Source organism: Triturus cristatus, chromosome 11 (genome assembly GCF_964204655.1).
Source record: "Triturus cristatus chromosome 11, aTriCri1.1, whole genome shotgun sequence".
In the NCBI taxonomy this organism is placed as follows: domain Eukaryota; kingdom Metazoa; phylum Chordata; class Amphibia; order Caudata; family Salamandridae; genus Triturus; species Triturus cristatus.
Genome location: NC_140594.1, coordinates 611,978,090 through 611,996,928, shown reverse-complemented (window position 1 = coordinate 611,996,928; position 18,839 = coordinate 611,978,090). Strand labels below are relative to the sequence as shown.

General features: G+C 48.6%; 1 protein-coding gene across 2 annotated transcripts in view; it reads right to left on the bottom strand.

Annotated features, from left to right (window-relative positions):
• NSD3 (nuclear receptor binding SET domain protein 3) overlaps nucleotides 1-18,839 on the bottom strand; it is a 1,492,250-nt gene that overhangs the window by 757,577 nt on the left and 715,834 nt on the right. For both annotated transcript variants that reach the window (XM_085633955.1, XM_085633956.1), the window contains exon 11: nucleotides 9,846-9,974. In XM_085633955.1, the coding sequence (XP_085490081.1) occupies nucleotides 9,846-9,974 (129 nt within the window). The remainder of the gene's footprint in view (nucleotides 1-9,845; nucleotides 9,975-18,839) is intronic.

Here is an 18,839-nt window from a genome sequence, read left to right as displayed (position 1 = left end):
GCAAAGGGGATTTAAGGGAATAAGTAGCACACAGGTGAAAGATGTAGCAACAAGAAATGATGGTGGGAACAAGGAGAACACTTGGGAAAGAGGGACAAGCAGGAAGGAGGAAAAAGAGTGAAGGTAGGGCAGGCAGGAGAAACCGAGTGAGGCACATGAAAGAAGGACAGGAGGGAATAAATAGGAGCGGACAAAAGAGGTAAAGTGGAAGCAGCAGAACAAGCACTGATAAGCTGATAGAGGCCATAGGTGCAAAATAGTCCATCATGGACCGAGGCGCCCGACGGTGACTGGCCTGCAGTCCTCCCTTGGTACCGGCGGGGGATCGGCCAGGCCCTGGGGCGGAGCCAGAGACCTTCAACTCGCATCGGCACCTTGGAAATAATCCTGTACCCTTCTGGGCCCACCGGGTGGTGACAATTTCAGCCTCCTACGCGAGTGCCCGGGGGTGGGGCTGCTGCTGAGACTGGGCAGACACACGGGTACCTTTATCTTTGTATCAGTGAGCCCTGGGGGTTTGCTCTGCCGCCTGGAGGCCTGCTGATCTGGTGTGTCTGCTTGGTGAGGGAGACCGGGGCGGCTGCTCCCCCTCTGTAACCTGTAATCCCCCTCGGCCCGATCTCCTGGCTACGGCATACGCATTTGCCGGGCTGGGCCTCCCCGGTCTCGGTTCTCCTGGTGCTGTCTGGAGGAGCGGCCGCCCGCCTGGTGAGGTGGGCTCTTCGTCCCCGGTCCACTATACGGCCCGCAGTCACACATCAGGATGGGCAAGGGCGGGCCGGGTGGGGCCGGCCCCAAGCAGGGCACCATAGATCAGTTTACCACAGCCGCCGGAGGTGAAACGGGCGGAGATGGGGGCATCCCGGCTCCGGATAACGCTGCCCTCTTGGCGGCCATCAACAATGCCTGGGATAGGTTAGACGCAAAAATTGGTGCGGTGGGGTCTGAGGTATCCTTTCTCCGCCAGGATCTCCGTAAGGCAGTTGATCGGATCACTGAGGCCGAAACAAGGGTCTCGACAGTTGAAGATTCTGTAACTTCACTTCAAAAGACAGTCAACAAGCTGACTGTTACGCAGGAGCTGGCCTCTAGAGTGGAGGACGCGGAGGGCCGCGCCCGGAGGAACAACCTTCGCTTCGTAGGCCTGGCGGAGAGCTGCGAAGGAGCTTCCATGACGAGCTTTATTACGAAGTGGCTCAAGGATATCCTACCTCCGGGTCTGCTATCCTCTGCCTTCCTAGTGGAGCGGGCGCACAGGGCCCTGACGCGGAAGCCTCCCCCAGGTGAGGCCCCCAGGCCTGTTATCGCCAAGATCATGAACTAAGTCAACAGGGATGCTGTCCTACGCTTCGCCAGGACACACAGAGACAGCTTTATATATGATCCAGCTCCATCTTGGTCTTTCCAGACTACACACGTCTGGTCCAGCAGCAGCGCCAATGTTTCATGGCCGCAAAGCGCAGACTTCGAGAATTGAACATACAATATATGCTGCTATATCCGGCCCGGATGCGGGTAATCTATAACTCCAAGTCATATTTCTTTGATACCCCAGAGGCAGTCTTTGCATGGTCGGATGAGCTCCGAGAGAATTCTCCATCAGCCTTGGAATCAGACTCTTCCCACAGGTCCAGAACTCAGCGGCCGCATCGCAACAAGTCCCAGAAGCAACGGGGCCCGGGGTCGGAGAGAGGTTCGCCGAGTCCAGAGAGATTGTCCTGATGGCTCTGGACTGCTCCACTTGCCTAATAATGTTACATAGAAAATGTGCATATTGAACTTTGTTTCAGTGATGTCGTCCTCTGAGTGGGCGTGGGACCTGCCTTGCGGGCTGCTAGGCCTAGATCGCTTTGCACGCTCCGTTTCTTTAGGTTGAGAGGGTGGGATGGGAACCTTTGGTGTGGTATCTGGAGGCCTCCCGTTGGGGGTCCTCTGCCATCTGCACCATGACAGATGCTCCTTGTTTTTGGTAGTGTCGGGTGGGGGGGGGTCCGCGTTCCGGACATGTTTTTTTTGGTTTATGTATGGTTAATACGTGCAGATGTGCGTTCAGGTACATATTGTCTCCTAAGCAGATTCCCTAGCTGTAGGCCACTTCTTCCTAGAGTCCAATGACGTCAGGTGAGGCACATCCCCTAGGAGACTTAACAGTGGTCTCCTGGAATGTTGGGGGATTATTGAACAAGGTGAAACTGGGGGCTACCTTGAGATAGGCAGAGGTATGGGGCAGACATCCTACTCCTGCAGGAAACCCATCTACTGGGCACGAAGGCCCCTTGCCTCGCCCGTTTCGGCTTCCATTACATATATCATGCAAGGTTCACGAGAGGCTCCAGGGGGGTGGCAGTTCTTGTACACCGCAGAGTCCAGTTCCAATATATAGCACATAGAGCGGATCCTGGGAGCCGTTTCCTGTTTGTCACGGGTAAGGTACATGGTGAGCAGATCACCGTTGGGAGCATTTATGCCCCCCAACCTTTGGGGGCCAATTTTATCGACACTTTATTAGGGGCCTGGGGATTCCTCCTGACTGGGTTGATCCTGATGGGGGGGCGACTGGAATGATATCAAGGGGCCTCCCGACAGACAACGCACTTCGGACACCCCTGTAACAAACCGTTCACCCTGGCATCGACATTAGACTTGGCTGACTTATGGTGCGAGTTTCACCCTACTGAACATGAATACACATTTGTCAGCGGTCCATAGGTCACAGTCCCGGCTAGATAACTTTTTTGTTCCACGGGTTTTTCTTCAAAGATTCTCTCAGGTGCAACACTAACCTCGTGGTTTGTCTGACCATTTCCCAGTCATGCTGCGTTTCCACACGTGCTCACGCAGGCCCCCATTCCGCTGGTGTATGTCCCCTTGGCACCTCCACAGTCCGGCCTATCAGGACATGCTTGTCGCGACGATCACTACATACTTAGCTGACAATGGTCCCTCCGCCCCCTTAAACACGATGCTATGGGAGGCGCTCAAACCGACCGTCCGGGGTGTTGACATTAGCTATTGCACACAGGAGAAACGTACGCGACGGGAACACCTTGATACCCTGGAAGTACGCCAGGTGACTGTCTACCCAACTCAGTGCCAATCCCTGTCCCGTTATTCGCCGTAATCTGCTCCTAGCACAACAATAACTACGTCTATACCTCCTAGGTGAAGCCAAAGAGATCTGGGAGGCATCTCAACATCGGATATATCAGTGGGGGGCTAAGTCTAGTAAAATGCTACATAGACTGTGCCAAGCAGATGGTGCCCCGGCGGTCATCATGCCTGCGATCCAAGGTCCAGACGCGTTCCTGTACACGGCGCCGAGAGAGATAGCGGACGAATTTGCACGACACTTTGCATTTCTCTATGCCCGCAAGGAGCAGATCTCTGCCGAACTTATAGCAGAGTTTCTCACAGACATTCCGCCTCGCCGGTTCTCAGATTCCGTGCGGGAGACCCTGGAGGTTCCCATTACGATAGAGGAACTATCTGGCGCGCTCAGTGCGATCCGGCCAGGTCGCGCGCCAGGCTCCAACGGGTTCTCCATGGAATTCCTTCGGTCCCACATGGCCCTGTTGGGACCGCACTTATTGGCGACCATAGAGGATGCTGCAGACTTGGAAAGTCTGCCCTGGGACTGGCGACATGCGTAAATAGAGCTTTTTCTAAAACCTGGCAGACCCCCTGAGCACCCATCCTCCTATCGCCCCATCTCCCTAATTAATTTCGAACCAAAGTTGCTGGAGAAAGTCCTGGCCGATCGCCTGCGGGGGTGCATCACCGACGTGATCCACCCCGATCAGTCGGGCTTTATGCCACACAGGGCTACAAGGCATAATATCAGAGGCGTGCACAACGCCATCGCAGCGGCCCCTACTCTAGGTCGGCCTGCTGCCCTGTTACTAGCCGATATCGATAAGGCGTTTGACTCCCTAAGCTGGGTCTATCTTTTTCAGCTGCTTGAAGCAGCCAACTTTGGGCCCCGCTTTCTGGCATACATTTGCCTGTTGTATACGAACCCGACAGCGTCGGTCTGAATTGCTGGACACTGCTCCTGCCCTTTCCCAATCCTTAGGGGCACCAGCCAAGGCTGCCCGCTATCTCCGTTGCTGTTCGCCCTGGCGGTGGAGCTCCTGGCGGACTGGGTACAAACCGACCCGATGCTTCGGGGGTTCGATTGGTCCCGATCGCGGTCAGACCGTATAGCGTTATAGGCGGTTGACGTCCTTTTCTTCATGACGGACCCGTGGTATTCTGGACCTCGCATCCTAGAAATCCTACGGGTCTTTGCTAGCACTACCGGTTTGCACACCAACCCCGTCAAATCCGTCCTTTTCCCAGTGTGCGGACATCAGGGCCGTGAAACATGGGCCGCACAGCTGTCCCGGGCCACAGACGGGTTCAAGTACCCTGGGATTTACATCTCCCCAAGTCTCAAGATCTCCTTGGCACACACTATCACCCCCTTAACGGTTAGCCTTAAGAACGAGACGGCGGTATGGTCTGCACTCCCATTGTCCCTTTATGGGCGTTTAGCCATTTTCAAAATGGTGTCTTTACCTCGAATTTTGTATCGCCTCCAAAATTTCCCATATCCCATCCCTCGTACCTGGTTTGCACAAGTGAATGCTATCCAAAATAATTTCCTTTGGGGGGGGGGGGGGGGGGGGGGGGTGACGCGGTCCGGGTGGTGCTCCGCACTTGTTCCCAGTCCTCGTACTGTGGTGGGATTGCGGCGGCTGACATTTATTCCTATTATGTCGCATCCCACATCCTAGCGATCAATGAACTATGGTACAATTCTCCCACAGACCCGGCGTATGCTATTGAACATGCCGCTATGGAACATGTCCCATTACTCCACTTACTGTACAGCTATACGAGGCTAGATCATCTTCCGCCAGCTGGCAGACTAGCTATTCAGCTGTGGCGGGTTAACACCAGGCAGATGGGTTGGTTGGAAGGGGAGACTAACTCGACAAACCCCACTATGGCAGGGCACATGTCTTAAGACTGCGACCACACAGAGTTTCGGGGTTGGGACCCGGTAGGGATCTCGACCCTAGGAGATGTCATGAGGGGTCACACATTAAAATCATTTCAACAACTACAAACGGAGTTCAGCCTTCATAGGTCATCATTTTACAAATATTTACAGTTCCGACACACCCTATCCCTCCAGATCCGTAATGTGGAGGCCCTCCCCGAAATCCAGCCCTTGGAGGGCCGCCTATTAATGGGGGACCTCGGACTGCACAAAATCAGACACATTTATCAAACCCTGACGACACACACCCCCACAACTCTGGACAAGACCCGACTGGCCTGGCAGGCTGATATCTCTGAATTGTTGGATGACGACTGGGTCGAGGCGATGGCCAGTCCTAGAGGTGCGGCGATCTCCACACGCTACAGACTCATCCAGTTTAAATATCTGCACCGAGTTTACTACACTAGGGTACGTCTGTGGCGGATGGGGGTCATTCAGTCCCCGGTGTGCTTGCGGTGTGGCAGCGAGGAGGGGTCCTTCTTCCATACTGTATGGACCTGCACTGCCTTGCATCCCTTCTGGAACAGGATTCGTTCGTGCCTAATTGATTACATTATTATTTCTTTGGGATGACTCTAGGGAACTTGCTGCATCATGTACTGAATCAGGTGATTTGACCGCTGTCTGCAAAATGCTTTTATCTTTTGTTTCCCTGCATGTTTGGCAGGTGCTGATTATTTTAGTGGTAATAGCTATTGCTCCAAATATTGTCCACTTATTCCTTTATGCCAATGTGGGGCTTTGGCCAGATTTATTGAAAAATGACCAAATAAAATTTGTTGTTAATATAAAAAAATTAAAAAAAATACTCCATCATGCACATGAACTTAAACTGGTTCCGCATTTTCAAGAAATAGAATAGAAAAATAAAACAAGAGCAGCCAGTGACTTCAGGGTGAGAGGGTAATACTTCTCCAAGCTGAGCTAACATGTTATTAACACAATCTCAAGCCAAGGGTTGAAACAGGCTTGTCAAAGCCAATGACTGACAGGGACAGAAAGAATTGTACTCCGAATACATTACAGACATAAGCCTGTTTGCCAGCTGTGCTGTCAAAATCCAGACACAAATACCCATCAAGTCAAGTCAAATTAACTTTATTGGGCACACTGCCACAAAGGTTTCGACAATCAAGCAATACAAATTTAAAATACATTTTTTCAAAAAAAATATTAAAAAGATAAAAGTTCCATTATAAGCTAAAATCATACTTCTGCATGGGTGTAATAATGGCCATAAAATGTGAACCAATTTGAGATAAAAACAAGGAATACAGATCATTTCATCTCCCCACCCAATTATTGCACCTCATACCGTTTCCTAATGCCCATTGCTGTTCTAATAAAATTTAAAACAGCAGTGCAAATAACAGGATTGTTCAGTGATTGCAGATATCTGTACCCCTCAATGTATGTACATGGGCGAATGCTCAATAGTAAGGGTATCAAAAATCTACTCCTTGGCTCTTCATTAAGTGCACAAAAAAGAGTAAAGTGCAAGGTGCTCTGGGAAGTTCTATTGTCGCATGGGCAAACAGTAAGGTTGTCCGTCCACCCAGATTGTTTGAGGAACGCTACCAAAAAGTGCAAAGTGCTAAGGCGGAATCTTGTTAAAAGAAAACGCATCTGGCTGTTCGTTGTAAAGGATAGGTAATATTGCTGTTTGGGCGTGAAAGGGCAGCTAGGGCCAGGTTCCTCCAATTGTGAATGACGAGAATTTGCCCAGACCCTATGCTCCTCTTTAATTATACCCTTTACATTTATGGGGATACTCGACGGAGTGTCAAAGTACTCACCCAACCCAATCTCGGATAACCTATCCCTAACAAACCGAAGCCAGGGGATCTTCACAGACTTATCCAAATCAATACAGTCTTCGATGATCTCCCTGGAAAACTGTAACTTTTCTGAAACCCAGATATTGGCCCACAAGAGCAAAGGGGCAGCAGCAATACGATCTTCTGTGTGTTCCATCCCCACTTCTCGATGAGAAAATGAGGTGGCAGAGCTAATTGGAATCATCAGCAGGCGTTTTATAAACTTGTTCTCCACTACTTGTAGCGAGAGATTTCTTTGATAGCCCCATACACCCGCCCCATACAATGCGACTGACAGGCATTTTGCATTGTTTAAGGTAACCAGCTCAGGCACTGGCCTGTGGCCTAACTTACATGCAAACCTAAACAGCCCCTCTACTAGTCTGCTGAGCCCTAGCCATAATCAGGGAGTCCCATTTCAAATCCTTGCTGAACATGTTCCCCAAGTATGTAAACTGATCCGCCATTTCAATATACTTACCCCTGACATTAAAACTTCTGGTTTTAACCTTTTTTGGGCCGCATACCATTATGTAAGACTTTGAGAAATTAACCCTCAGGTCTAGCCACGCTATAAAATTAGTAAAGGCGTCAAGGGAGGTTTGGAGGCTATTGGCCGTCAAGGCCATGAGTACAGTATCGTCCACATACGACAGCAGCGGAACTGGCGGACCATTAATGCGGGAAAAATCGGTTTTCTTACCTAGTAAAAGTGCTTCCAGACCATTTGTGTAAATTAAAAACGAAAAAGAAGCTAAGATGCACCCCTGCCAAACTCCTTCGGTTGAGGCAATGGCCTTTTCCCGTTTGATCAAAATCTTATGGAAACAGATGTATTAGTGTGTAGCCTTTTTAGGAGCAGGATTAGTGCACTCTCAAAACCCATTTCTGTCATTAGTGCCCACAATTTCTCCCTGTTCACAGTGTCAAATGCACAGGACAAGTCCATGAAGGCAAGGGGGATAGAACCACTCTTTGCCCTCATGTACTTGCCCATGATCAGAGTCAAATTTAGGCACTGCTCTGTTGGAAAGCAGGACAAGCAGGAAGGAGGAAAAAGAGAGAAGGTATGGCAGGCAGGAAAAACCAAGTGCGGCACATGAAAGAAGAACAGGACGGAATAAATAGGAGGTGACAAAAGATGGAAAGTGGAAGCAGCAGAACAAGCACTGATAAGCTGATAGAGGCTATAGGTGCAAAATAGTCCATCATGCACATGAACTTAAACTGGTTCCGCAATTTCAAGAAATAGAGTAAAAAAATAAAACAAGACCAGCCAGTGGCTTCAGGGTGAGAGGGAAATACTTCTCCAAGCTGAGCGAACTTTTTATTAACACAATCTCAAGCCAAGGGTTGAAACAGGCTTTTCAAAGCCAATGACTGCCCGGGACAGAAAGAATTGTACTCCAAATACATTACAGACATAAGCCTGTTTGACAGCTGTGCTGTCAAAATCCAGACACAATTACCCATCAGTAAACTGAAGATATTTTATTATGAAATAGAAATGTAAGGAATCCATGCTTACACATTTCGTGAAATTGCTGTAGTGTTCTCATTTACTGTAGTGTATAATGCTTTCTCTAGGTTTTTATTACTTGCATTTCTTTAACGTTCTTAGATTGCTATTAGGTCATGTTACCTAGGTTCTATCTGGAACATTTGCTCGTTGCCAGGAGAAGTGTACGTTTGATTTTAGTCTTCTCCTGAGCAATTGGATTTTCAGTCGTGGGTCCTGTTCTCCTGTATACTAAAGAATAGATACTTTGGATTTATGTTATACGGTCTACTGCCTTTGATATATCAGCTTCCCCGATACTACATCTGGTACCAGGAGTGGGGTTAGCAGATGATTTTGACCGTTTTGCCTTTTGCTGGACCCACAGGCTGAGCTCGAAGAAATTTTCTGGGAGCTTTTTGGGACATCCTTTTTATTCGTTCTCATCAAGGTGCCCAACAGTGTTTCGTACGCAGTCCTAAAATTATTTAATTATATATGTGTCTTTATTCTGCCGTTAAGTCTTGTGCGCGCACCACAAGCTTCACGTGCCTTTCTTCATGTGCACTCTATCTCCTGTTGGAGTCTGAGACTGTATCCCGGCAACGGCACCTGTGCCAGCATGGTTCCCTGTCTACGTTATTCAGCGCACGCACCATAAGCTTTGTGTGCTTTCCTTCACGTACATCTTACCTCCTGCCGGAGTGACTGTCGGTCTCCTGGCAACAGCACTTGCGCCAGCATTGTTCTTTGACTGCGTCTTTCAGCGCAACCCCAGGGAGCTCAACTCCGTTTCCTCCCAGCGACTTCATCCTGGCAGCAGTGTTCTCTTGTCCCGCTCTCCTGCGTATTCTTCCCTCAGATTGTGGGAGCTTCGCTCAACTTCTCATTGAGGCATCCATTCCTCGCTCCAGCATGGAGGGAGGTGACCCATTTCACAAATCATGTTGCTCTTAGAAATTATGTCCACAGCGCGACTCGCTTCTACTGACGTTCTGCTTCCGGCAAAGCCTCCTGCTCAGCGTCCTCAAGTTATTTCTCGGCAGCCCTTTGCATCCGGATACTCAAATAGAGACATTTTGGGCCATTTGTTTTTATTGCATTTTGAAGTTTTTGCTATTATGTCATGTTGTTACCCAAGTTCTATTTGGAACCTTTGCTCATTGCTAGAAGTGTCAATTTGATTCTAGCCTTCTCCTGAGCAACTGGATTTTCAGTTGTGGGTCCTGTTCGCCTTAATACAGAAGAATAAATAATTTGGATTTATGTCATAAAGGTCTCCTGCCTTTTATATATCAGCTTTCCCAAAACTACAATAGCCTTGTTAGAATTTGAAAAGAAACCGTATTCAGTTTATTTAGGATCCAATCCTCAATTGAATTGATAATAAAACAGCGCAATGTTATAGTTCCTGATTTAACGGTTTATCTCTTTTGGCTCTCTGCATAACTGAATGGCCTAGATGCCTAGGCTACCCACTTACCTGACACACATTATCTTTCTTACTTGATCCTGTACCTCTTCTTGACACACAAGAATCCACAGATTGCACATCTGAGGCATCAGCATCTGCACCTCCTGATGGGCTGTCAGACAGCTTTCCAAAGCATATCTGTAAAAGTCCAGAATTCAACATTAAAATTAGAGCAAAACAAACATTTTGCACAAGCTTCTAAATTTCTACCAGTACAAACAAGAATGTTATATTGAACGTAAGTAGTCTAGAAAAGAGGAAAGACAAAGCCACTTTCAGGAAATATTAGTTATCTTCATTCATAATTCTTGTCACATATGCTGCAAGTTGCACATGAACACTGAAATGAAAAATCACAGACAACAGTGTATTTTATTCAAAGTCACATTTCACTCAATAACATTTCCAACATCATAACTGTCACAATGTATTTTCCAAGTATTTGTCTAAGACAAAATGGACCATGATGCTGAGAGTTTTGAAGCAGCGTAGAATATTTGGCTGAGAAAGTGAATGATGGAAAATTTTAAAGATACCTCAATCACCCCCTAACAGGTTCAAACTGAACATATTTGTGTTGGTTGGACGATTCACTCCACCCTCCTCAAGGAGTTCTATGAAAATTAGGTTCCTCCACACTGACACTAGGTCCTGATGAAAGCCCACCTGACCCTTAGGGGCACAAGATAGGGCTGAAACATGTCGACCACTATTTTGGACATTCTCACATAGTGCACCAGACCCTAAAGCGTCTGACTTTGCACGCAAAGCGTTTTTAACAAACTCAAACCCAGTTTTATTAAAACTATTGACTGGTTTTACGAGTTTTTTAACTTACACTCACTGGGATTATTTCACCACACACGGCTGTACATTTTCACTACTACGATCACTACTGAAAAAACCAGAGGCAAGAACCTCCGGGTGGAGGAAGCACACAGTAACCCAATGATGATGCTGTCACGTTGTTAAGCACAAGCGGATAATCGAACATACCGCTGCAATACCACCTTGCGATAAACGTGATTGAGGATTACTCAACATATACAAAAAGGTGACTAGTGAAAACTACAGCGAAATTAAGCGCCCAACAAGGGTCATAACACAAAAGGGGTTTATGAAAGAAGGGGGTTAATGAAAAAATAAAGGGGGGGCGGATTGGTGTACCTAGACTCAAAGAATTCATAACAGCCACCACTCTTCTAAAGAGTTAGTGTCAATAAGTAAAACTGCTAAATTTCTCATAGGATCTCTTCACCGCGAGAGATTGCCTGTGAAAGCATGCATTTTCTACAACATCTCAAGACACCCGTAGTTGTGATAAACACCGCCATCTGTGTCACTAGAACCTTGAAATGCCGAACCATAAAGCAAAAGGTTAAAACCAGTCTCCTTGAGGCTGTGAAAGCTAACATACCTGTGCCCTTCCATCAGCTATATGGTATGTGGGTATGTCATGTGCACTGGTGATGGGAGAAACATTGTACTCTAAAACAGAGGAAGCAGCAAGGATTTTGTGCAAAAGGATACAAACAATTGATGTCTAGTTTTTAATTCTCTTTGTTTTTTGTAAACTTCCAGGTTTTGGTCTCAAGGTGGATACATGAGCACATGCACTGGTTGATGTACATTTAAATACAACAGTGATAACTGATTGTGTCATTGATGATAAAAACATTCAAATTCTTTACTGCAGCTTCCCACTGTATATTTTTATGTATTTAAAGCCCAGGACCTCCAGGCTTACTAGGGCAAACTCTTTATTTTCCAAGGCTACTACACTTTCGTAACTTGACTCACAAAGGGGGCGCTAGGTGGCGCGCACACAAGATGGCCGCACAAGCGTGAAGCTCCAGCAGCCCGATGTTGTAATCCTCCAATTTATCCTGCTCAATGGCCCCGCCGATGCCTTGAAATACTGATTGCTGGCAGATATCACCTAGCTGCTGACTCGGTGCAAAAATTAGCTGCTTTGGGTCAACCCTGCTCCTGATTTGGCAGTGTAAGGAATTGACCGAGGAGGAGGGCGAAGTGGTGCGGTGCTCCAGGGCGGCCTCAGCCACTAAGTGAGCCTGCTGCCGCACACGTGGTATACAGGCCGGGAGCAGAGGATCGGGCGGCAGAGAATCAGACACCGTACCGGAATCCTGACCGGCGCTTGGGTCGGCTCCGTACATGGGGATGAGAGACGCTGCTCTTCTGCACATCGGCGAGGGAAGACATCTCCCGCATTGAGGTGGAAGGCGGTAGGTGGGCCAAAGAGTGTCGCTGGAGGCGGCCGAGCAGACGAGTATCTGACGCCACCCAGGGAGAGAAGGCAGCACCCGGAGGAGTACCGGAATGACCGTGCCGCCCTAGTGGTCTTCAGAACTTGATGGCCATCCCTGCCTCTCTGTGTCACTGGTGTTGCCCGCCGCCGCCATTAGAACCCTGCGCACCTGCGTTTGGCCTGATTCTTGCCCGTGGCCCCCACTGAGGCAGGGAGGGGGCACAATTCTTTGGCAGTGCGGCCCACGCAGCTGACTCTTTCCCCAGGGGGCCATCAGCTGAGTCTGACGGGGGACGGGGTTAATTGCTAATACCACCCCACTGAGTGACTGGAAGTGGCTGCCCCCCCCCTCGGTTGGGTGTAGTGCTGGAACGGAGCGCTGCCGGTCGCCATTTCGTGACCTGAGGGGCTAAAAATCCTTCTGAGTCATTCTGCTGCCCCTGCTGAATTTGGGAAGTGGGGCTCTCATCCTGGATGTGAAGTCGATTTGAGAGGTGGGGCTCCCGATATGGCGCACTGCTGATGATTACACATGGAACTTCCCCCCCCCAAACGCGCTGGGCACTTGAGTGGTGCTTGAGCTGGAGGATTTCAAGTCAACGCACTGGCGTTCTGTGCGATTGTCGCCTTGGCTGTCCATAACTGTGGTGCCTGGGAGCTGCCCCTGTCGCACTCAGCTCCAATTGCGAACTCTGCTCTGGTGGCGGCCTGAGAGCCCATCGGTGCACGGGTCTTGGGGTGCGGGGCCTGGTGTGGAACTTCCAGCGCCGGCCACTCCTGCTGCAGGTGCCACACACATACACGTGGAGGTGAGAAAGTACGAAAGTGAAGGCTGGATTGTTGCTCAATGCTTGAGGTGGCTGCGATTTATCTGCTGTACCCCACTGTGCCATCCTGCACTGGTTACCTCACTTGCTGTTCCTGGTAGGGGGCACTTGCAGGCTGCTCAACCGGGGGACGGAGTATACACGCATCTCGGGGGCACACAACCTAGCAACATTCATATGTCGTCATGGGCAAACCAGACACCAGACAACCAAAGTTGAACTTTGAGGCCACGAAGCGAGGCCCCCGGACCTTACAGGATGACCGGGACGCGGACAGGAGAGACGAGGCCCGGGGTGGGGGGGGCAGTCCCACAGGATGCTGTTGTGCAAAGTATCCCCCAGGAGGTCAGACAGGGGTTCGCCACCATTGTGGACATGGTGGACAGGATGTCGTCACGTATGGACACCATTGCACATAAGCTGGAGGGGCATGATGATCGTATTAAGGAAGCGGAGCGCCGTGTCTCGGACGCAGATGACACGACATTGAGATACATACAACGTAGCTGGCACACATGGATAAGCTCCTGAAGCTTATTGCTGCAAAGAACAAGGACATAGAAGCACTCAGCAGGCGCAATAATATTCGCATAATAGGCATTCCAGTGTCGACCAACACAGGGAAAATGGAAGAATACGTCGAGAAGCTGTTGTTGTCTGCAATGAGTCCTTCTCCAGCCAGTTTATTGTAGAACGGACCCATCGATCTCTCGGACCGCGTCCACCGCCCGGCAGCGCGCCACGTCCTATTATAGCGAGACTTTTGAACTATAGGGACCGGGATGTGGCCTTGCGAGCTGCAAAAAGTAAACAGAATCTGTCCTATGACGGGAACACGTTCTCCATCTACCCGGATTTTACGCCTATAGTCCAGGGGGAGAAACGCAAGTTTATGGACGTCAAAAATAAGCTGCGAAAAGCACAAATTGATTATGCGCTACTATATCCTGCGGGGCTTAGGGTTACTCATCAAGGCAAACAACATTTTTTCACCAAGCCACAGCAGGTGGAGGAATTCCTCAAACATGTAAGGCGCATGAATCGCACTGATGAATGCATGGTGGCATCACAGCGTTCTACATCGACGGGAGCAGAAGATGATTCGCAATGATTCAATCCTTGTTGCGCATAGCCACTCTAAGTACAGCCCGTGATATGATCACCAATTGGCAACCAGATCTGCCGTAAGGGACACACATTGTTCAGATGATGGACCATTTTGAGCTATCTATACTTTGCATCGGGCACCCTTCGCCCTTGCTCCACGGGCGAGAGGTATCTGTGCTGCCGCCTAGAAATGGCCCCCAATGGGTATCCCCCTGAGAATGTCCGCTGCATATTCATTGCAGGGACCGTTATGCTGTTTTTGTTTAGATTGAAATTAGGGGAGGGCGGGTGGGTGAACTTTTCTGGCAAGTTGGGGCTGCTTCGGTGGGGGAGGAGGGGGGGGGGACAGTTTGGTTTTCTGTATGGCATTCACACATCAGGATTCTTTTTTTGTTGGTTCAGTTAAGACGACAAATGAGATAGAGTTTGAGCATCCTAAGCATATTAAGGTATTAACCTGTGCTTGAGAACATGGCTTGAATTGCGAATGTCAAGGAATATGGCCGATATAGATTCTGGGAAATTAAATATTATCACGTGGAATGTTAGAGGCATGGGGGAGCCTAGGAAGAAAATACACATATTAGCTTACTTGGACAGGCATCGAGTGCACATAGCCATGTTACAGGAAACGCATTTTGCTCCTCAGAAACCAAACAACTTTGCAAGCAAATGGGTGGAGCACAAAATCCTCTCCTCTTATTCGTCTTATGCGAGAGGGACGGCAATCCTTGTTAAAAAACAGATACCATTTCAACTAGCAGGAGCCGCCTGTGATTCGCAGGGACGATACTGCCTGGCATGGGGGCGGTTGTGGGCTGTCTCCGTCACTCTCGCCTGCTGTTATGGACCAAATGTAGATGCACCAGAATTTTACACCTTGTTATGGGCTAAGATATTTGATATAGGCTCCAGTCATATTATCTGGGAGGGGGGGGGGGACGACTTTAATGTTACATACAATCCAAGCTAGGATAGATCACATCCTGCCCCTCACCACTATTCAAAAGCGCGCGCAATTCTCCAAGATACTATAACCGCTTATCAATTAATTGATGCTTGGAGATATACCCACCCACACACACAAGAGGGAACGCATTACACAGCACAGGCAGCGACATGGGCACGCCTAGACTATTGGTTTGTGTGCCGAGGGTTGGGCCCGGCGATATTCCAAGTGCAGCACCTGGCCAGACCTTACTCGGGCCACGCCCCGGTAAAACTCACACTGTCGTCCTCAGAATTTGACATGCCGCGCAGTGCTTGCCGACTTCATGCTCCCATTTTGCTGGACACGGTCTTCCAGGCAGAACTGCGGGAGGAAATACTAGATTTCTTCGCACGTAACAAAGGCTCGGTGGACAGTGTGGAAACCATCTGGGAGGCGTTTAAAGCTACACTCCAAGGGTTCTGCATATCGAAAGGGCCGGGTGTATTAAAAGACATAACTAACATTGCGCAGATTAGAGGCAGAGCTTAAATCCGTGGAAGGGCAATTAGCTGCGGACCCGAGCTGTCTTGCCCAGCTCAAGTTTAGGGAGACCCTCACGGAGTAGATGGACGCAGCGCAGTGAGAAACACGGTTTCGAGGTAGATTCTGGGTGGTCCGCTGTTACGGAGAGGGAGAGCGACCTGGTAAGGCACTGGCGCATACGATTAGGAAACCTCGTTACTCTATGTGTTGGAGCTTGAGGATCTAGACGGAACGGTCTTTTGTGACACTGCCAACATCCTCAATGCTTTTACACAACATTATAATTACCTTTATACCACCAAGAGGAGGGATGACCTGGATCTGGCATCTAGATGATGTAGTGCTAGGCTGGTTGAGTGATAGGCAACGGGAATTCTTATGTGCCCCGTTCGAGTTGGACGAGGTCAGGGACGCTATTATGAGCATGCAATCCGGGAAAGCCGCAGGAACGGACGGTATTCCTATAGTTTTACAAGAAATATCTAGATCTAATGGCCTCCATTTTACGTGAGGTGTATGAAGAATCACTAGAGGTTGGCTACCTACCTGCATCCATGAGGGAGGCTATTATCATTTCTCTCTTAAAGCCAGGGAAGTTGCCCCGACAATGCGACTCCTATAGGCCACTCTCCCTCCTTAACTGTGATGCCAAAATTCTGGCCAAACTCATCGCTACTAGACTGAGGCTGTTGTTGGAAAACTTGATCCTCCCAGATCAGTCGGGCTTCGTGCCCGGGAGAGCCACATCTCATAATCTGAAAACACTTTTTGCTATTTTAAATAATGTCTCGCCCGAGTTGCCTATGGCCGCGGTATTTTTAGACACCACTAAGGCTTTTGATTCAATTGAATGGGACTATATCTTTGGGGTAATGCTGCGGATGGGTTTTCCACCCCTCTTCCTCTCATGGATTCGGCTATTGTACCAAATGCCAGTTGCTATAGTGTTCATTAACGGCCGCACATCTCAGACTTTTCAAATTACCAGGGGCGCCCGGCAGGGGTGGCCGTTATCCCCCTTGCTCTTTGCTCTTGCAGTGGAGCCATTAGCGGCGAAGCTGCGGCAACACCACAATGATAAGGCTTTGCGTATTAACATGCGGCAAATACTTATATGCCGATATTACCTTATATATACGTGACCCGCAACAAAATTTGAACCCAATCCTCCGAGAATTTATAGTCTTTGGGAAACTATCAGGGATCCAAATCAACTGGGAAAATCTTGTGTTTTCCCCTTGACGACCTCAACAGTTCGCTTTCCGCTGGATTATCCCTTAGAGTGGTGCGAAGAGGAAATGTGGTATTTGGGAATTTGGGTCACTAGAGATAGAGAGGAGCTAATGCGCTTGAATTATGGAACTGCACTAACCCGCATAACGGAATATGTGACCCGCTGGATTGCTCTTCCCCTCCCCATGGCGGGACGCGCATCCCTAATTAAAATGGTAATACTTCCTCAATTGCTTTATTTGTTTTTAAATATTCTGTATTATCCGGGGACTTTCTTTTTTAAAACACTTAGATCAGAGTTGACGCGCTTTGTATGGGGGGGGTAAGCAACCGAGGTGGCAATGGAAGGTACTTATCAGACCTTATTCACAGGGAGGGTTTGAATACCAAATTTTGAATTCTATTATCTTCTATTATCTTAGGGCACAAGCTTATTATGCATGGTTTTGGGTGAAACAGCCACGGTATATGCCACAGGTTGCGGAGGAGCACTGGCTTGCACACCCCATTCCAATAGAGGGAGTGTTATATGACCCGATTCAACCTAGAGATAGGACGCCGACCACTCTCACTTGTACAACTGTAGCATGGCAACGCATAGGGCGTATGTTGAATGTTACCCTACTATATTCCCCGTTAATGCCTCTAACTTATCATCCGAGTACGCCCCTTCTCCAAGAAACAATATTTCACAACTTTAGAGCGCGTACTCGCATTAGCACCTGGGGGGATTTATACCATAATGGCCGCTTCCGCACTGCTGACCATGTATTTCAAGGCCTGCAACAGACCCCGCTTGACGTTTTTCTATATATTCGCTTTAGACAAGGAAACCGTTCTTTGACCCCGGACTTCCCGGGTGGAGCCTCAGGCGCCAACTCCACTACAGTTAATACTTAAAAGTACGATGAATAAATGCCTTGTCTCCCTGATATATTGGACAGTGCAAACACAGAGGGAATTGCCGGCCACGCTATCCCGCACACGGTGGAGTGGGGAGCTGGGGTTCGCCCTGACAGATGACCAATGGGAATACTGCTTCTTGCAGACCGAGAGGATCTCGGCCAGCAGCAGGCTTCGCATAATACACTAAGATTCTTCATAGATTGTATTATACCCCAGCAAAGATGTACAGATATCATTTGCGGGATTCGAACAGATGTGATAGATGTCTAGCTCCTGGAGCAGATTTTCTTCATCTGGCCTGGGAGTGCCCGGGTGTGAACGCATTTTGGGGGCCCGCTCTAGCTCTGATGACAAATACACACATTGAACCCACACCATTGATGGCTTTTCTCGGCTATGTCAAATCAATACAGGCGGGACATCGCAAATACGTTGTTCTTGCTCTACTCACGGCCAAAAAGGCGGGTGGCCTGGCGATGGGGCAGGGGACGGGCGACTCATCACATACGCTGAACTGTTACCTAGTGCCTCTAGACCCAGGGATATCTGGGCCCCCTTAACATGTAACCTGCTGGCGCATCCGCGTGAGACTTCCTCCTCCAACACAGAAGTATTTACGCAATAATATCCCTATTGTGTTGGTGTCGACATGGAACTTCTCTTATGAGGTGATTACATGACCTTCAGCTAGATTAGCAAGTAGAGAAATGGTGCAGCCAGTTGCAAGTACTTCATACCAGCGCTGCTCAATAGCGTTATAAGCATCGTAGTAAACAGTTGTCTACATCCTTTTGAAGATGCAAAGGTCCGGAGTATACATACATGATTGAAAGGTCCCCTGAAGTGCACAACAGTGATGCCACATACGAAATAAGCATGTTGCATTTTAATAAAGTTCACATCATCATATACATAAACACTTATACGGAAATGATGAAATGGAACCATAACTTATTTATGAGACTGTAGTATAATGCCTGATGCAATTTCCTCTGCCTCTTTATGTTCTGCAGATATAGTGAAATATCTAGATATGTTATGTGATAGGGACTAATGCTATCAATGCTGGAGATATATACGTGCTGACAATGTACTAATTACTGATTGTAATGATGCACTGGATGTCATTGTTTGGTTGAAAAACAAACATAATTTTTTTTTAAACTTGACTCACAAAGCGTTGTTCG